A 20,293-nucleotide genomic window follows, 5' to 3' on the forward strand; every position below is an offset into this window, starting at 1 on the left:
AGAAACACTGACTGAAACACTGAACTGATCTAATCCATGCTGCTAAGAAGAGGGTACCGTTGGATTGTGCTGCGATTACTAAGATAAGACCACAATTATTTAACGGCTGACAATAACTGTTATTGGGAGATAAATGGTATGGGTATTGTTTATAACGTAAAGTTGGCTGCTGATCTTACATTATGTGTAGGTATGTTTAGCTTTTTAATTATTATTATTTATTGCATTTATACCCCGCCTTTTTTCCTCTTGCAAGGAGCCCAAGGCGGCTTACATTATCCTCCTCCTCTCCATTTTATCCTCACAACAACAACCCTGTGAGGTGGGTTGGGCTGAGAGTGTGTGACTGGCCCAAAGTCACCCAGTGAGCTTCCATGGTCGAGTGGGGACTAGAACCCAGATCTCCCAGCTCCTAGTCCAACACTCTTGCCACTACACCACACTGGCTCTCACACTGGCTCTAATAATTAATCTTTTATTATTAGTTGTATATATACTCTGTTCTGTTTATTTTACATCTCTTAATTTAGCCTTGTTTTACTTCACCTAAGTTCAATGGGTGCTCTCCAGGAATCTGGGAATTCTCCTGGACTCTCAGTTAACTGGGAAAGCCCAAATGACTATGCAGAAGTAAGTTTTACCAGTTTAGGCTGGTAGCCAGCTGTGGCCCTATGTGGAGAGGACAGACCTTGCCTAAGTTATCCATGCACTACCGACACCCAGGCTGGACTACTGTAATGTGCTGTATGTGGGGATGCCTTTGAAGACCATCCAGAATCTTCAGCTGGTGCAGAATGTGGCTGTCCGAGTACTGGTGGGGGTAAGGCGATTTGATCATATAATGCCTATACTGCATGAGCTGCGCTGGTTACTGGTGTGTTTCTGAGCCTAATTTACAGTGCTGGCTTTGACCTTTAAAGCCTTAAACAGTTTGGGACCAAGTTACTTGAAGGGCCACCTTCACCCATATCAGCCTGCCTGCACTTTAAGATCAGTAAGACACGCCCTTCTCACCTGGGAGAGCAATTAGGTGGGTGACCACACAAGAGAGGAACTTCTCTGCAGTCGCCCCACACCTCTGGAATAAGTTGCCATTGGGGGTCCTCCAGGCCCCATCATTGTAGGCTTTTAAGAAGGTCCTGAAAACTTACTATTTTACTCTGGCCTTTCCCCAATATGTTTGCTGTTGCTGTGGTTTTTATTGTGTTCTAACTGTTTTTATTTTTTTTAATCATTTTTAAAATACTGCATTAGTTTTTATTATGTGTTTGTTGTTGTACACTGCCTTGGGAGGGCCTCTGCCCTGAAAGGTGGCCCAGAAATATTTTAAATAAATACACACTTACAAATTTACATCTTTGGAATCCAGCTTCCTGACAAGAGGAGTGTATCACTTTGACTTTTTACTTCAGATGCATGGCTGGCAATGGATGGTCCATAGCACTACCTCCGGGAGTTGTAGGACTTTTTTCTGTTTGAACATGCATAGGATTGTGCCCTAAGTGACTTTTAAATTACCCTTGAGTGACTTTTCTAACTTACAGTGCACTAGAAAAGAACTGAAAGAAGTACTCAGTTACATTTCTGAAGAGATTGTCCAAAATCCCCTGCCTGGGCTTGCCACAAAATGAGTTCTTAATAGCCAAAGAGTGAAAGGAATGCAGTGTCTGACTCCAAGTGTATTGCTTCTAGAGAAAGATTTTACTGAGGTCAACAAGGTTCTTTGGCTCAGACTGAAATACATTGACATTTCAGAGTAATATTTCTGCTCTTGATTATTTTCAGGTTCAAATAATAATTATAACCAGAGTGATTTGAAGAGAGCTCTTATGAAGATGACGAACAACCAGAATGCTGCTAATTGCCTAAGCTGTTTCTTTCCCCTTGATTTGTCTGTGTATTTCTGTTGTCAGTTATGCATGTTAAAGTATTCTAAAGTTGACTTACATTCCTGAGATTCACTTGCCAGAGCAAACCAGAAGCAGGACAGCTCATTTCCTCTCCTTGATATTTATTCTAGTTCTCATGTTGATTGAAAGACAAGATAGAATACGTCCCTCCCAGGTTGCTTCAACTACGTTATTCTGAAGTAGTAACGTTTGCATCTCTACAAAGGTTGTATACATGACATCTAATCAGTAACACCCCATTGGCAATACATATATGCATGTGTATATATATTTATAGTATTAGCAAATATGAATTTGACATTAAAAACATATGGTGCGGAAACCTTAATCTTCTTGGGTATTCTGTCAAAGACCTCAAAGCAGCTGTCCTAAAAACAGATCATGGGCTTTTTTCCTATTATGACTGAGACTGAGCATTAAGACAACATATTGCTAGATCATGATTGATTTTGGTTAACCAAATGGACATTGTTCTGTATTAAACTGGTGATGTTTTGAATGAGCTATGTTCTATAGAAGACCGTTCTGTTAAAGACAGAGTTCTCTGTGAAGGGAAAAGGAAGAACATATGTTGTCAAACATTTATCAGTTTGTATCTACTGAATACCTATCAGTGGGATTGCACTGAATCATCCTGCCTCTAATAAACTTTCCTTCTGGCAATGAATGGTACTTTTGTTTATTAAATTGTATCTTAGACTTCCATCAATATCTCAAAAAGGTGCTTACACTGCGGTTTTGATCATATGTGAGTGTATTTAAATTTAGTCAATTAATTAATTGGTTAAGGGAGCAATCCTATGCCCACTAGACAGCGGGTAGATGGCCACAGGATATCTGGTTTTCTGAGAACTGACCTCGGAGCCTGCACTCAGAGGTCAGTTCCTGGAAAGCCGACCTCCTCCCATTTCTGTGCTGCCTTGGAGGCAGTGCAGAACAGCTCCATGTTTTGCGCTCCCAAGAGGAGTGCAGAGCGGCTGAAAAGGGGCGTTCCAGGGCAGAGAGGGCAGAAATGCCTGTATGACACATCCAGTGTATTGTACAGCAGCCTCCTTCTCCACTCTGCCCTTCTGCAGCTAGACAGCTGCAATCGGCTGTCTAGCTGAAAATGCAGGGCAGGAGAAGCGTGGAGGGAATGATCCCCTCCGTGCCTCTCCTGCCCTGCATTGGATAGGCGGTCACTTCTGAATTTGGAGGCAGCTGCCTATCTGAATAGGATTGTGCCCTAAAAGACAGATGATCAGTCGACTAGAAACTATTTTATCAGTTGACAGCCATAGTGAATGGAAGCTTTATGCTTTAAACTTAGGATTTTATTGAATAATTTTTCCTTTTTCTTTGGCATTATATATTACCTTAACCTTGTGCCTTAACACTGTGAATTCTCATCAAAATACAAAAATAACATAGGCCACAACTGAACATCATTACTCCACTGATACTTAAATTCAGCAGTGATTTTCCAGCGGTATAACAATCTATCCATCTGTATAGCTATCTATACTGCATTGTTTTTGTGGCACTTCACCTTTGGGTCATAGATGAGTCCAAAGGCAGAAGCACTGAAGGAAAGGGGGATGGAGTGGGGACAGTAGACAATAGGCCGAGAAACTGCACCTGAAGAAAGGGTAAATGAAGGAGATGAATTGAGCAGATGAAGTTTTCCTGCTAACTCCATATATGCAGGCAAGATGTTCAGCTTGTGTCAGGCTGCTTTAAATAAAGCAGTCACAGGATCCAGAGGCAATGGAATGGCATCATAGACTGATTTGAACCAAATAGGGAATTCTTTGGTTGAAGGCTTCTGGCAGATTTTCCAATACAAACAACTCTTACAGCCTGTCAGGCCTGAGACCCAGTTTGACAAAAGTAAGGCAATGGTCACAAAGACAGGAGGCAAGGAGGTGTGGTTGTGAGCAGGCTGGAAATCTGATACCCAGTGGGATATGTGAAGGTTAGGGCAGACAGGAAGCAAGGCAGGAGGTAAGGCACTGAAGACCACCAACTTCAGGGCCCAATTCAAGGCCCTCCTCAGATGGGCAACATTTGGTGTTACGCCAAATGGCCAGTGACTCTTCTCGCTCATGTCCAAGTTTGTTAGTAGACATCATCCCTGCATTTGTGCCAAGTCATTACAATAATGGTCTGTATTCATATAAATGTTTATATCTGGCTCTGCTGCAGTTCTTTGTATGGGGATGCATGTTTTCGGCTGTATGGGAAGAAGATGTAGCAGTGTGGGTTATGTTTGCTCTACCTTCTGATCTGAAATTTAAAAAATTATTTAAAACCAACTTTGTGCATGTTCAAGAGTATTATGCACCTTTATGGGAGGGGGTTGCCATTTACTGCTCTGCCTTGGGCAGCAAAAAGTCTTAGGCCTGCTCTGGGCAACACAGTACAACTTCTTGGTCTTTATATGTGTTGGGGAAGGGGAAGAAATGCTGAAAGGACTGAATTGCCACCCTTTTATCCCAGTGTTGGAGAAATCCCATTTATTTTATTTATTTAAAACATTTGTATCCCGCCCTATATCATTAAGAGCTCAGGATAGCGTACAGATAAAATCAATTTAAACAATATAAAACAATAATTTAATCACCTAAAAACATATTAAACCATTGAACAAGCTAATGCCAACTGAAACCTAAAACAATAAAACAGTTAAAACAGTGTGCTACTTTAGGGAATGCATTTAGCCCTCAAAAGCTTTGGTAAAAAGCTATGTTTCTACTTGGTGCTGAAATTTTATTTATTTATTTCATTTCTATACTGCCCAATAGCCAAAGCTCTCTGAATGAGAGACCAATGAAATGAAACCAATATCTGTGCCAATTGGGCCTCCAAGGGGAGGGCATTCCACAACTGGGGTGCCACAGCAGAGAACATGTCCCACCATAGTGTACGTCTCGCACTAGTGGGATGCAGAGGAGGGCCACCTCCTACAGATCTCAGTCCTCAGGCAGGCATATATAGGGAGAGGCGCTCCCTCAAATATCGAGGTCTCAAGCTGCTTAGGGCTATAAATGTCATCACCAAAACCTTGAATTCCAACCAGAAGTGTATTGGCAGCCAGTGCAATTCTTTTAAAACTGGTGTTGTATGATTTTAATGAGATGTTCCGGTCAGCAGTCTAGCTGCTGCATTTTGCACTAGCTGCAACTTCTGAGTTGTCTTCAAGGGCAGCCCCAAGTAAAATGCTTTGCAGTAGTCTAATCAGGAAGTTACCAGCGCATGTACTACTGTGGCTAGGTTATCCCTGTCCAGGAAAGACCACAGCTGGCAGATCAGCCAAAGCTAGCCCCAAGTACTCCAGGCTATGGAGCCCACCTGAGGCTCCAGTGACAGGGATGGATCTAGGAGTACTCCCAAGCTATGCACCTGCTCCTTCAGGGGGAGTGCAATCCCATCTAGGACAGGATGCTTACCCAGTTCCTGGATGCAGGAACCACCAATCCACAGAGCTTCTGTCTTGTCAGGATTTAGCTTCAGTTTATTGGCCCTCATCCAGCCCATTATAGCCTCTAGGCACTAGTCCAGCACCTTCACCACCTCAGCCAACTCCGATGACATGGATAAATAGAGGTGAGTATAATCAGCGTACTGGTGACACCCCACCCCCAAACTCCTAACGACCTCACCCAACGGCTTCATATAGATGTTGAACAGCATGGGGGATAGAATACAATCCTGTAGCACCCCACAGATTAATAGCCATGGGGTAGAACAGGAATCCCCCAATACCACTCTCTGGAATCGGCCCTGCAGCACAGTGCCCCCAACTCCCATCCTGCAGAGCTGATCCAGTAAGACACCATGATCAATGGCATCAAAAGCCGCTGAGAGATCCAGGAAGATCAACAGGGCAGCACTCCCCCTGTCTTTCCCTGGAGTAGGTCATCAGTCAGAGCAACCAAGGCCGTTTCAGTGCCGTGCCCTGGCCTGAAACAGGTTGAGATAATCAGTTTCCTCCAAGAACATCTGCAGCTGCCCAGCCACCACACACTCAACCACCTTGCCCCAAAGGGCATATTACCAATGGGGCGATAGTTCTCACATACCTCTGGGTCCAGGGAAGTCCTCTTCAGGAGAGGGCACACTACAGCCTCTTTCAAGGCAGCGGGCACCACCCCCTGACAGAGTGAAGCATTTACCACCCCCTGGACTCACCCAGCCAATCCACCCCTGCTAGATCGTATTAGCCAAGATGGGCAAGGGTCACACTTATATGTGGTGGGAAGGACCGATTCAAGTGTCTTGTCCACATCATCATGCTGAAACAACTGAAACTGATCCCCCAGACTTTGCAATAACTGTGGTGTCAAGTTTTGAGTGAACACAAGTGACTTTCCCATTGGTACCCTGCAACATCAGCCATTACAAAAACATGTGGATAGGAGCAGAACATCCATCCTCTGGTTCAATGAAGACGAATACAAAAATAAGTATACTTCTTCTCATGATGCATTTTGTGTTTGGGCTCCTTTATCTGATTACAAAATACAAACATAACATCAGTTATGAAAGGCGCACATGTATATAATTCATAGGTCAGGCCCTTTTGGGGTGGGGGGCACTGGGGGCAAGTGTCCGGGGACTTATATATGGAGGGTAGGTTTATGCTTCCAAATAACCACCAGTAGCAAACATGACTAAGTAGTATTAAACAAACACTAGGTATTATACTCTGAACATGCAGTACAGACTTTAGAAAATCGTTGTTCCGATAGCAACATATTCATGAGGAAATGATTACCTGGCATATATTCAGGGACATATAAAGAACAAACGTTTTTCTATTACAAATTCACAGAAACCCACCAATGACCCCCTGGCTTCCTTGGTTGAATTTTCAATGAGCTTTGTTGCTTAATCCACCATGGAGCTTGCTACTCCTGTTCCATCAAGTGAACTGAGTTAAAAGATCTTTTATGAAATATTCCAGGGAGAGATGGAGTAATAAAAATTAATATGATTACAAAAGTCTTCTTTGTTAAAGCTATTATGCATCGGTGGCATTTAGAAGTCAGATTTTGGAGGATTAAGAATAGCAAGAATGGAATTAGGATTCACTAACTTGTGCTCTACTTATGATTAGGAAGATATTTCTTCAGGGATTCCAATGTTTATTCAGTCATTATACAGAAGTGTCTTACCTGAAGTATACAGCAGAAGGTCAAATTTTTCAAGTTACTCTTATTATTTACACTATACCACCACAGCAAATTAATTATGCCTTAGTACATTAAGGAGCACAGATATCCAAGAGAACAGTTAAAAATACAATGCTTTTCAAGGTGCACAGTCTTGTACAGTACAATGCAATCTAGTCTAAGTGACAGGTGACACTGGGGGGTCATCACCCCCATAGAAATAGTTCATTCTCAACTCTCCTCATACATTTAGGATGGAAGCACTAATGTAAAATAGACCATTATTTCTCTTTGTTCAGAAATCTAACATGTGGGGAGAAGCTCCCCTCACAAATGCACTTTGTCCCTTGAGTTCTCTCCCCGTTCCCCATCCCACCATTGCTTTATCTACTTGGTCAGAAGATCTGTACATTCCCAAAGTGGTGAGAGCAATGACAGAAGAGGCGGCAACCACCTTGATCAAGGATTGTACAAGAAACCAGGCCTAAGACAGACTCTAATTATAGTGGTAGAAGTGCTGCTGACATATACTGCAACAGCAGTGGGGAATTTGTGGACCCACACCATTAGCAATGCTGGCTAGGGTTGATGGGAGTTGTAGGTCAAAATAACTGAAGGGCCATACGTTTCCCACCCCTGTACTACAATGACAAGCTAGTTTGGTCCCTAAATATTTGGTTTGAACTAAATAATGTGTCATTCTTTGGGTTGGATCCAGAGTTACCTGTGTGTAACAGGGCTGGTGGAAGCAGACCACTCTACCCCACTTCTTCCTATGGCAGCCCATCCAACCCCCTGAAAATGCTACTTGGAGGTCCCCTAAAATTGAGTGAAGGCACTTTTCATGAGTGGAACTCCCACTCCCCCCAATCTGGGAGCTCTCCTTCATCCTCATGGATCCAATTAATTGTTTTTCAAGAAGTCAAAGTTGATCAAGAAAGTGAAAAACAAAGTAAAACCCTAAGATTAGTTTTAAGCTAACAATTTAACTTATTTTCTGATTCATCTCATGAATCTAATTTTTTCATAATGCACACTAAAATTAAAGGAATGTAACAGCATAAGCCCACCTTAAAGAAATAAACACTATGTCAAATTGTGACAGATAGTTGGGAGGATTTTAACAATCTGTCATTTTGTGGTAACTGGACATAATACAGAATACTTGGAAGTATTACAAAAACAGGATACAGGAGACCATTTATTTTTCAAACCTACCTAAAATATTTTCTTGAGGTCATTTAGAGAGCAATCCTAGAGAGCAGTCCTGGGGTGGGGGGTGTCATAGGATGCTGCAGAATTTTCCTCTCTGAGGCCATAGAAAAGAGAGGACCTTGGAGAAGAAAACCCAAGCATGGACCTCCTCTACCAGCTGCTCAGGGATTTGGGGGGGGGGGAGGCAAAGAGGCATGCTGGAGTGCACCCGTGGATAGGGAGGAGCATGGCTTTGGATCCACCACTCCATCACGGGAGAAAATATAGACCAGCCCTGGAGCTGGTCTAAATAAATTCCATCGTATAGCTTGCCACAGGGGGGGAATATTGTCTTAAAGGGGAAAGAAAGCCCTGCAGAGGGTGAAAAATGGCAAAAAAAGAAGGTCCATTATTAATTCTGTGCTGCCAACAAGAGCATGGCACAGCTTTGGAAATGTCGGAGGCTCCAACATCGGAGCTATAGCCAACAGAGACTTGATGAGCATGGGACTGCTCTCAAGCTTCATTATCAAAAGCGTTAATGGGCTCTTAAGCGAGACAACCTTGTAGGCCAATCATAATATTACATAACTGTAGTGAGGCAAGGACACATGGTCTCTTTTTGCTATTTCAACAGCTATTGCTCAGTGCTAATGCACATCATCCGCATATAACAGCCACCACATGGAAGATTTTTTAAAATGCTCCACAAAGGGCTGCAACCACTTGTAAAACTCTTTGTGTGGAGTGGGTGCTTTTCTCCATGCCACCAAAAATGAGTCCTTCAAAGGAGGTCTCCTGCGCCATACAGTGTGTGTGGTGGAGTCATACATAGCTAAGTAATAATAGCCGTTGTCTGGAGAAATTTGAAGTGTCCTTGAAATAGGAGCTGTAACATGTATACTGGCACTTCAATATCCTGCATAATAGTTTTGGCTGCTTCAGACAATAATGGCTGTGCCATCTTGGGCTACACAGAGCTTAATCTAATCCACATGTGGTAACATTTCCCGTGCAACCAACACACAGATACAGACACATACCCAGCTCTTGATTTTGTATTTGTAATTACCAAAGCTTCCTAAAACCTTCCTAAATACATTAATGAAAAATATTTAACTTCAAGGCTGGAAGAGGAATAGTCATAGGCATAAATTATTAGTGGCAATGTGGTGTAGTGATTAGAGCATTGGAGGACTAGGACTGAGATCCATGTAAGCTACTCCCCCAGTCTATGTACATTTATTAGAACATTTCTGGTGAGCTGTATATACAGGAGACCTCTACACACTTTCTTATGAATGCTCGTAGGTCAGGGAGGGAGACTACATACAAGAGAATTGTACCAACTTTGAACACCTGAAAAGGGCCTTTGAGATAGGCCTATTGTGATAAACATATGTCCTGGAAGCCTTTGAATCTTGCAAGATTCCTGCACCAACCTGAATAATAGGCTACCTTGCAGATATTTATCCAAAATAGCGTTGTTGGTCTTCCACATATTTCTCATAAGCATACTTTTCTCATAAGCTTAGAATTGTATAAAGAAACAAATGAAATATTAAGATACATTCCTGTATGAAGATTGTAAGAATCCAGTTGATTCAGAGGCTTTCTAACAAAAGCATTTATGTTGACAGGCTGTGACATTTGACTGAAACTTTCACCAACCTAGAGGCTGCTATGAACTCAGGAAAGACCGTCAGGTGTTTCAGATAAGAAAGCTGGAGAATGGAAGAATACCTGCTTACTAGACAACTACACACATTCAGGTTATGATGAAAAGGAGTGAAAGATGACATAAAACATTGTGGGAGGTTAACAAAACTAGGAAAATCTTCAGATTTTAAATAGTGAAACAACCAACCTGTGAAGAAAAGCAGATGTTATCCTGTTTGGGAGACTTACAGAAATGTGTAGCTCAGCAAAGCTGACAACTAATTGAGTAAACTTATTACTTCCAAATCATAGCTGAGAACTTTGGAAAAAATAATAACAAATTGTTGAAGAAGTTCCATACTGCTAAAAGGAATCATGTAAGTAGCACTGATAATAAATCATTTAAATATGAGAACCAAACATTGGTTGTCACTAGGACATTCCACCTATCCTCATAGAACAGCAGTTCTTACCAAGATGCAACACATATCCTCAGGAGGACAAAGGCACCGGTCCTCATTGACTTCTCTACCCCTTTTTGCTCCCAGCTCAAAGATGTCATTGGGTAAGTTATTTTAATCTTTAAGAAGGCAACACTCCTAGAACTAAACTTAAAATGCTTTAAAATGTGTTTTGGTTGTAACAATGATGTATTTTTTTAGATTTGTTCAATGCTTCTCATTTCTTAACATGAAATGTTAATAGCTGCTTACGATTTTTAAGTAAAAGGTAAAGAGACACACCTAATCTCAGAGTCCTTTATCTAAAAACTCTGTGTGTTAATACCAGGAATTTTGTAAACCTACAGATTCCTTAGTGATCCTTTGTTCAAGGAATATGGCATAGGATATGTTATCCGCTGATCATAGCTAAATACAAAAATCCCATCTCATAATATCCCTAGGCAAAGACAAATCTGTCACACTATCTGAATTACCACCTAAACAAATAGACCTGATTTATGCAATCCATTCAAGTCTCTCTTTTTGTGTGTGGCAGATGGCTCATGAAAGTAAAGCTTTAAGTAGAAATGGCAGAATCAGCCTATTTCTGGTCATGTGACTTCTACATGTATTCAGCCATAAATCCATTCCACATTAATCTGTGGTTTTTTTAAAAAAACCTACACAAAAAAATCACATTTAAACACGTATTTAAAACAAACCTGGTCTCAAAAGTTGCATTCAAAAAAATATTTTGATATATTTTTTGAGCCAAGAGCTGTGTCAGAATATTCAGGAAGTGTGAAAGCCTGTGGATCAAATCCACACACAGTTCAGAAGGAGCAGATAAAATCAGTTCTTGCCAGGATTTACATAGATTGAATTCCTTAAATAGCTCTCATAGTCTTGTAGCCCACAACATGTAGGATCTACACCAGGGGGTTAGCAACATGTGGCCTGCAGACCATGTGAACCCCCTTGGCATTTTTTGCACCCCCACTGCCTTCTGCTGCTGCTGCCACACCTCCAAAATTCAGTGGCACAGAGGCAGCAGGGAGAAAAAAAGCCTAAAAATATCCCCTTGTCCTGCTGCAGCTGAAGCAGACCCCACGTTAGAGCAAATCATGGGGCGATTCAAAAGGCAAGGCAACAAAGCAGGCAAATGGTCATGCACAAAGTTTCTGGCCCAGTATAGGCAGGAATAGTCTAGATACAAGCAAAGGTCAAACCACAGTTTATTTATTTATTGCATTTATATCCCACCTTTTTCCTCTTTCAAGGAACCCAAGGCAGCTTACATTATCCTCCTCCTCTCCATTTTAACCTCACAACAACAACCCTGTGAGGTAGGTTGGGCTGAGATTCCGTGACTGGCCCAAGGTCACCCAGTGAGTGGGGACTAGAACCCAGATCTCCCAGCTCCCAGTCTGACACTCTCACCACTACACCACACTGGCTCCCAGTTAAGCAGTAAGTTACCGTACACAGCCCAGAAGCAGAGTCAAACAGAAGTACAAGAGCCAGTACTACAGACAGTGAATCACACCCACACTAATAAATATCATTCCACCACTAGCTAGGCTAACATGGAAAGCCAGAGCTTTCTGAGCCCCACCTAGGGCTCAGCTGCAGTGCGTTACAGGCCCTCTGTCCTACTCAGGAGGAAAGCCTTGCTCCTACACAGTCCTCCTTTGTAATCAAGCACTCCTTCTCAGAGAAGGCCTATTGGCTTGCCTTCTGAGGTGGCAAAGCTCTCAGGGGCAAGGTGGTTGCCCAGCTTCTGCCTCAGCGATGGAACACCCCTCCTCCTGTAGGGATGGACTAGTGGTTATCTCCTCTGAGGGCCCAGGCTCCCTGAGATCTCCTGTCACTGGTGGCTCCTTGGCACTGTCTCTCTCTCTGGGAGGTCCAGCTCCTCCTCAGACGAGGCTTCCTCTAGCAGGGGCATGACACCCTATTTGAAAGGAAAAGAGTTGTGGTTTGCTGCTGAAATTCAGCCGCAAATGGCAGCAGCAAAATAGCCCCCTTTTGCCACTGCCTTGGGTTGCTATCAAATTCTGGCAGCAAATTCAGACTTCCCTTGACTGCTGGAAGATGCCCACCCCTTATCTATAGGGAAGACCAAAGTGTGAGTAGGACCTATGTTGTGATAACAAAATAAACAAAGTCTGTCTTCATAAAGATATGCTTATGTTGATTTTTTAATTTGTCTACCAAACAGTGGATACATTTGCTACCAACTTGCACAGCTTTAAAAGGAAACTGGACATGGCTAATGGCCATGCTGGCTGGGGATGAGAAGTGTTGCAGTCCAACACATCTGGAGGTCAGCAGGTTGGAGAAGGCTGACCTAGAGTATCAGAGGCAGTATGCGTCTCAGAACTGGTTGCTGGAGCAGGACGGTGCTATTGTGTTCATGTCCTGCTTGTGAGCTTCCCATAGAAGCTCTGGTTGGCCACAGCATGAACAGAATGTTGACCTCGAGAGACCTGATCCAGCATTGCTTTTCTTATCTACTTATGTCCTTACTACTTATAATGCATAAGGTCCTTTTGGAAATTCTTGAAATGTATTACAAAAGTAATATATACAAATAGAAGATGGTCTACTACCATTTAGAAATGTCTAGGGCAGTGATGCCCTACATAGGTTTTTGACTGGAATTCCCATAATCTCTGACCATTGCCCATGCTGGCTGGGGTTTAAGGGAGTTGTAGTCCAAAACATCTGGAGGGCACTAGGTTGTCTATCCCTGGTCTAGGGGGAATGCAGTGGATCATAGTATGTGAGTAACGTGACAAAAGGGAAGTACTTTTCATGGTTTCCTATTAGAAATACCGCCTGCAAGGCACTGGTAGTTATTGCAACACTCTACACAGCACAAGCTGATCCTTAGGCTGAAGTGTCATCTTCAGTTTAAGAAACATACATTCAGCCACAGTTGAAGAAGCACAAAAATGGGAAGGGATTCAAAGGAGACAACCAAAAAAGGAAACCATGTTTGTGGAGCACATGGCCTATGATAAAAAGCTGAAAGAACTTCCTTTATTCAATTCAGAATAAATTGTCATTAAATATATAGTAAAGACAGACTGACAGGTCATATGGTCACAGTCTTCCTTAGATGTATTATATTTTTATTTAAATTGTGCACTGTTTTGGAGGTGCCTCCACGGACTCCAATTTAGGAAGAGCTCCCTTGCCTCTCTGCAAGCTTTAAACATAAACAAACTTTAAATAAACCAAAACTATCGGTGTATATAGCAGCTCAAGGGAGAGTTTCATGTGGTCTCCTGGACGGGTGTTTTCTTATCTCATCCTTCAAAAATGAAAACACTGCAGAAAATACAGATTGTTTTTATCAGCATTGAACTGAGGTGGTTGCTTTTGTGATCGACAGCGTTGTGGAGGTATCGAAGGATTCTTTGAGCCCTAGAGTACTTCTTTGAGCATTCAGACTGTTTTGCCAGGGGGGAGGGGTGCTTCAGAGCATTTAAAGTATTTGTAAATGAATAGCCTACCTTTTCATTTGGTTTTAATACTTGGATCAGCAGAGACAAGTGGCTTTGATATCTGAAGAAAGATGAGTTTGCCTTTCTATGGTTAGTCCTACCCAATTTGGGTTGTTTGGAATTTACTCACTGATAATACCTTTTGCAGTTGAGGCAATTAACGATCACTGTAAATAATGGACAGACTTAAGGATGGTCAACAGGTATGGGGAGTGTTTGGTATCATTTAATCATCCAGAGAAGACAAACTCCTGTCATTCCCAAAGTCTTTGCTCCCAAGCAATTGGTCCAAGTCAGCCAGAGTTGGGGGACATTGTGTCCTGTCATTTTTACAGCTTCTTATTTCCACCGAAGGTTATGGGTTCCCCAGCATATTGGAGAAAGGTTTGGGCATTTGACCAGCTTTGCTTTGTGGAGGCTGAGAGTTCAACTTTGGCCTGTTGGCATTTTTGTTTTAATTTTAAAGAAACTCTATAAGTGATGTTTTACTTTAAGAGACTTAAGAAGTGTCTATGATAACTATTTAAGTTGCACAAGCAGCAGTGCTGGGGTGTCTATGCAACTAACTTGGCTAATAAGGTAGGAGTGAATTCCATCTGAGGAGAAACTGGGAGGGCCTCTGGGGGCCCCCTTGCAGTAAGGATTAGGGCCAAGTCCAACCTGTTTAGATCTTAGTATTGTACTGTACAAAATACTCTAATCCATAGTTGTGTTTATACATTCAGTTCTGGGTTTACACAGCACTGGGGCTTTTACACGTCTTTTTGGGCAAAGTTTTGGGAGGTGGTAAGGCAAAGGCAGACCACCTTATATGGAGGGGTCAATTAAAAAAGAACAGGGCACCCTTCATCCCCCTCTTTAATTCCAAAAGCCAACAGTCTAAAATTGACTGTCACATAGATAGAAATCTTAATTTATTATGCTCCGCCCCATTACAAAATCGCTATAACTTACTCACCCAGGAGGACCCTCCTGATAGTCCAAATGGTCATGGAGCTGGTCATGTAGCAACCCAAGCTGTCACCCCTTCCCAGCTCACACCCCAGCAAAAGGAAATATTTGATATTAAGCAAGTTGCAGAGCTTTGCACATTGGTGTCCTCTACACTGCAGGCAGTCTTCAAGGCTCTCAAGCAACTTCAAGCAGAAACTGTATTAATTCCAGAAATGAAATCTAGGCTTGAGCAAATCTCAAATCATGTGGAACTACTTATGAGCTTAAAGAAACAGGAGCAAACCCCAAGCAGAGGAAAACCTGCATCCCAGGATCTAGTAATGCCTGTTACTACCTCAAGGACCGATTCAAGTCCTATAGATTACAAGCTAGTAATCTCTTCGCATCAAGTGGCCCTTGATGTCTTCCCTTTACAAAATGGCTCCCTCCCTAGGTGGCAAGGGAAATCTAGAATTCTGTCAAATCTAAATAATTTGCTGAAGCTTGGCCTAACAACTGGAGATCTGAAATCTTTTCAGATACTCCTGATATTACGATACCAGAAAAGATTGGTGCTGACCCTTTCTTCACCTTGGATGGTGAGCAAAATAATGGCATCGGAAAAATTTAACATCAGAGCCAGGTGGGTATTCCAAAACAGGGAAGTACAACCCTTATTTCCACCTTTGGGCCAAGCTAGACCTTTGCTTCCAAAAACACAAGATCTATCTAATGGAGCACCATTGATTGATTTAACAGCGCAAAGTAAATTACCAACCAAAGATCCTGTACCCACTAGTTCCTCTAAGGCAGTGCCGAATTTTGATCCTATAATTGTAAACTTCTCTGATGACTCTCTGTTGCAAGAGAATCCTGCACAGAGCAATGCTCAGCCTGCTCAACATATATGTCCAAAACTAAGAGAGATAAACAGCAGAAGTAAATTTTCTGGCATCCACAGAAAAAGCCCCTTCTTCACAAATCTTCATTCCTACATCACAGCTAAAGAATGGGGCCATTTGTTGTGATGTTCAATGAAATTACTCAACAAAATTACTGCTATACCCTCCCCTTGACTAATGGGAAATAGAGCCCCATTAACTTCTTCAGTGCTGTCTTTAATTTCTTGGAATATAACAGGATGGTCTAACAAGCAGAATGACCCTTCTTTTTTTGAGCTAATTACGTCATTTAAGATAATTTTATTTCAGGAGACCTGGCTTTTGAAAGAATTATTATTAGATGATTATTTATTTATAACAACGGATGCCAAGGCTCCAATTTCTAAAGGCCACCCATGGGGTGGTGTTGCTTGTGGAATTGCAGCATCCCTTGAGGTACACCCGGATGAGCTGATTATCCCCCCTTGGTTTCAAGCTATTCGTCTTCAATTTAGAGGACTACATTTAATACTGATTAATGTTTACGTTCCTCCGAGGAGCTCGCCTCATTATTCTGCCCAAATGTGGCAATTGCTGGACGAATCAATTAGGGCCATCCAACTGAAGTTTCCTAGATTCATGATCATCTTGGCTGGTGACTTCAATGCCCACATTCAGTCATCTTGGGATCTGGTCCAAAATAATGAAGAGAGGTTGGTCTAGTGGAGTCCAACTTGGTATTTACTCACAAGACAGTCCAAAGACTGCTCAGTAAATAGACATGGTCATTACCTTTGCTTGCTGATAAGGGAGACAGGTTTAATCCCATTAAATGGTTTAAGCTCTAAAGATCTTGGGGGTGACTTTACCTTCTTCAATCACTGGGGGGCAAGTGTAATCAATTACATTCTGATTTCAGGGGGTTGCCTAGACAAGATCAGACACTTCTCAATTGGTTCTTATCCAGAGCAGGACCATCAACCAGTGAGGTTAGCAATAGACATTAATAACTCCATGAGGAGAGGGGAAGCCAGAACTAGAGTCAGAGGCCCACTCAAGAGTGCCAGAAAAAGGATTCAATGGCAAAATGTGGATCAATAGGAATTAGGACAAATACTTGCTTCCAATAAAATGAGATATCTATATGATCTAATAACAGATGGTCATATTGGAGAAGCTAAAATTGACCTATTCCAGGATATGACTACAGAGCTGGAACCCTTGTTATTTTGCACCCCATGACTGTTATTAGGCCCTAAAACCTCTTCAAAACCATGGTTTGATTCAGACTGTAAGCTACAAAAGAAAAAAACTAAACAAAGCTCATAATATGCTTAAACGAAGGGCAACTACCCCCCTTCCAATTTGGTATCTTGAGCAACGCCGATTGTTTAAAACTCGAATGAAAAAGAAAAAGAGGGAGTACTTCCTTTCCCAGTGAGTAGAGCTGGGGTCAGCCCTAAAGTCTAAGGATAGAACAACATTCTGGAGGCTGATAAATCAACATCACAAGCCAAGTCCTCCACAAGGTTTATCCCCCATCAGTGCATCTAGATGGGATGATCACTTTCGAAAGCTGTTTTACGTAGTAGGGACAGAGATAGATGTGGGTCCAGGGGTCTGGGTAAACCAGCAAGCATGGCCCCCCGTAACCCTGGAAACAGTTATTAACTTAATTACAGGCTTAAAGAAAGGCAAAGCCCCAGGCTTAAATGGTACGACTGCTGACTTTTTGAAAGATTGAATTAATTGGTGGGCCCCATTGCTTGAATCCTTGTTTACAACTATTGATGTCTCAGGAGTATCCCCAACTGAGTGGGTTGTGGCAATTGTCATCCCAATCCATAAGGGTAGTTCTAGATCTTACTTGAGAAATTATAGACCAATTAGTCTCCTGGACATGACTGGCAAGCTCTATAGTAAATACCTTTTACAGGAATTAGAGCCCTGATTAGAAGAGTCTGAATCCTGGCTGAGGAACAAGTGGGCTTTTGGAAAGAACACTCTACTATAGATCATTGTTTGCTCCTACACCATCTGATTGGGAAATATACTTCTCCACCATACAAAGTGCTATTTGCAACGTTTGTGGATCTGAAAGCCACATTTGATTAAATCTCAAGAGTGCAACTATGGCAGAAACTGAGAGATCTTCAGTTTGACCCCTGGTTGGGAGCGAGAATCCAGGGACTATATACCCATCTTGGGCCTGGTAATGAATGCAGCGGCTCGTCTCTGGCTCAGATTGATTTTCCACCATTGCTTCAGTCTGCTTTTGAAGAGATGACCCACGTGGCCAGGTCACGGTCAGGTACAATGAGAGAGTATGTGACCCAGACTGGTTTCTCATGAGTTCCTTTCATCAAAGGGTTATGATGTGGCCAAATCGCTCATAAAGCAGAGGACAGCAGATACATCGTGGCAAATGGACACAGCCAAGGTGGCCAATTGCAGGTCAAATGAATTATACGGTGGGTCGCCAACCAGGTGGCACAATATCTGGCACACCAAAGTCCCTATTCATTATGGGTTCTTATGACAAAATGCCGACTGAATAGGATTCCCTTGAAGGAGGTAAAGGGAAGATTTCATAATGTATCCAGGCCATGTCGGCTATGTCCGTTCGGCTGCAAGATAATAGAAGATTGAATTCACTTTCTGCTAGAGTGTGCTAAATACGATAACTTGAGATTCAGATATATTTTTCCACTCCTAAAGAAAAAGAGGTTGGAAACAACAAAGGATAAGGTGCTTATGTTATTAAATGGTTCAGACTATTATGTTGCTTTTAGAACTGCAAAATATATTAATTCTGCTCTGAAAGTGAGACAAGGGGCTTTGAATTCAAGCCCCCAAATTTTGCTTAGTTCAAGGTAAGACAAGCCAAAATGGTTTGGTCATAGGTTTTAAATATTAAGTTTTAAGGGTTGTTGAATTTCTGGAGGTAACCAGTGGCTGTATTTTAATTAAATATAGTTTAGCTTTATGGCCTGGTTCATTGTTTTGCAAATGACTGGTTGTCAGTGCAATAAAATTGAATTGAATTGAATATATATTGAAAGCAAATACAGTAACATTTTCTACAATATAGTTCACAACATCCGTATCAGTCTGCCACCTCATGATGACTTTTCCCACATAATATTATCGTGTGAATTCACCCTTGGAGAAATAAATGGTTGCTTGAGTGACATGATGTTTTCAAACATGTAACAGGTTGCCATTGAGAAGAGAGAAAGCAAGTGTTGATTACAGCTATTGAAGGCAGGACAAGAAACAACAGGTAGAAGTGGAAGTAGAAAAGATAAATGTTGGAAACAGAATATGCTTCTCCAGGGGAATTTGGAATATGTCCTTCCCCAAGCTACTTAAATGGAGAATAGATGGGAATTCTCTTGGGAATTACTCCATTCCGGGAAACCCCATCATGACGTGTATGAGGGGTGGTTTACACTCACTCTTCAGATTCTTACTCATTCTGTAGTTTTAAGGTTATAGTCCAGTTACTTTGTAATAAAGGAAGGACTGCTCTGTAAGGAATTGCTGTTCACTGTAACCTAAATATAACCACAGAAGATAGCTGAAGGATGTCTCAACAGCCATGTATAGCAGTTAAAATGGCCTGACTAGCTTATTTTGCATGCACACGCCTTATATTGGAAAATCCAAAAATGGTTTTCTTATTATACACACACACACACACACACACAGATCTATGTGATATACATGATGACATTAGTAGTACTGACAAATACACTAATCAGCATGGTTTCAGTAATACAGTCCAGAAAGACGATAATGATCTAATGATTGTTCGCTGCTATACATGATTCCAATAAGATAATAATGCTCTTTTACAGAAAAACCAATGGTTCTGACATCTCTTCTCCCCCGCCCCTCATTCACTGGTTTATTTTCAACTGGCTACTACTTAACTGGCACAGCACTGCCCCTTTACAAAACAAATCACATCATAATATTCATACTCCGGCTCTGTAACAATTCCCTTGGGCACTGTGTGCTAAACAGATTTCAAAGCTTAGCATCTCAGCACACTCGCAAACCAAGATGGGAAGAAAAGGCAGCCTAAGAGTCAAATATGCTTCAAACAACCCCCACCCACCTACCCCCCAACCTAGACATGCACACTTGTTATTCCCTGCTTCAGATATCATCATGAGAACAGATATTACAGATAGAGAAAATATATGATATGTCAAGAATTGAGTACCACACATAACTACAGCTGTGATTAAAACCCTTTCCCCCTTTCCCTAAATATTTCATCTTTATCACAATCCACAGACAAAGAAAACTCATTTTTTTCTTTTAGCAGCAGCAGCAGCAGCAGCAATGAAAACTTAATAGCCTACCATTTTCTTTGCACTCTTCGGGAGGCTTAGCCTTTTTTGCAAGTCGTGGATCCAGCCATGATGTTGTCTTTGTGTTATGGCTGAAAAGAAAAGAGATCACCCTGATCAGACACATCTTGAATGGAATCAAGTTTATTCGTTCCGATACCATAGGGGAGGTGGGAGGGGAGAAAGCAGAGAGATTAGCGCAACAAAATTGCAATCAATATCCTTAATTTGCTTACTGGTTCTAAGT

General features: G+C 41.9%; 1 protein-coding gene across 3 annotated transcripts in view; it reads right to left on the reverse strand.

Moving 5' to 3' along the window:
* The window catches only part of MAGI2 (membrane associated guanylate kinase, WW and PDZ domain containing 2), a 977,993-nt gene that overhangs the window by 324,213 nt on the left and 633,487 nt on the right, over window positions 1–20,293 (reverse strand). For all 3 annotated transcript variants that reach the window (XM_084811512.1, XM_084811513.1, XM_084811511.1), the window contains exon 6: window positions 20,059–20,138. In XM_084811512.1, coding sequence (XP_084667638.1) covers window positions 20,059–20,138 — 80 coding nt within the window. The remainder of the gene's footprint in view (window positions 1–20,058; window positions 20,139–20,293) is intronic.

This window comes from Heloderma suspectum, chromosome 7 (genome assembly GCF_057233095.1).
Source record: "Heloderma suspectum isolate Gila_16-S chromosome 7, 16-S_ref, whole genome shotgun sequence".
Lineage (NCBI taxonomy): Eukaryota > Metazoa > Chordata > Lepidosauria > Squamata > Helodermatidae > Heloderma > Heloderma suspectum.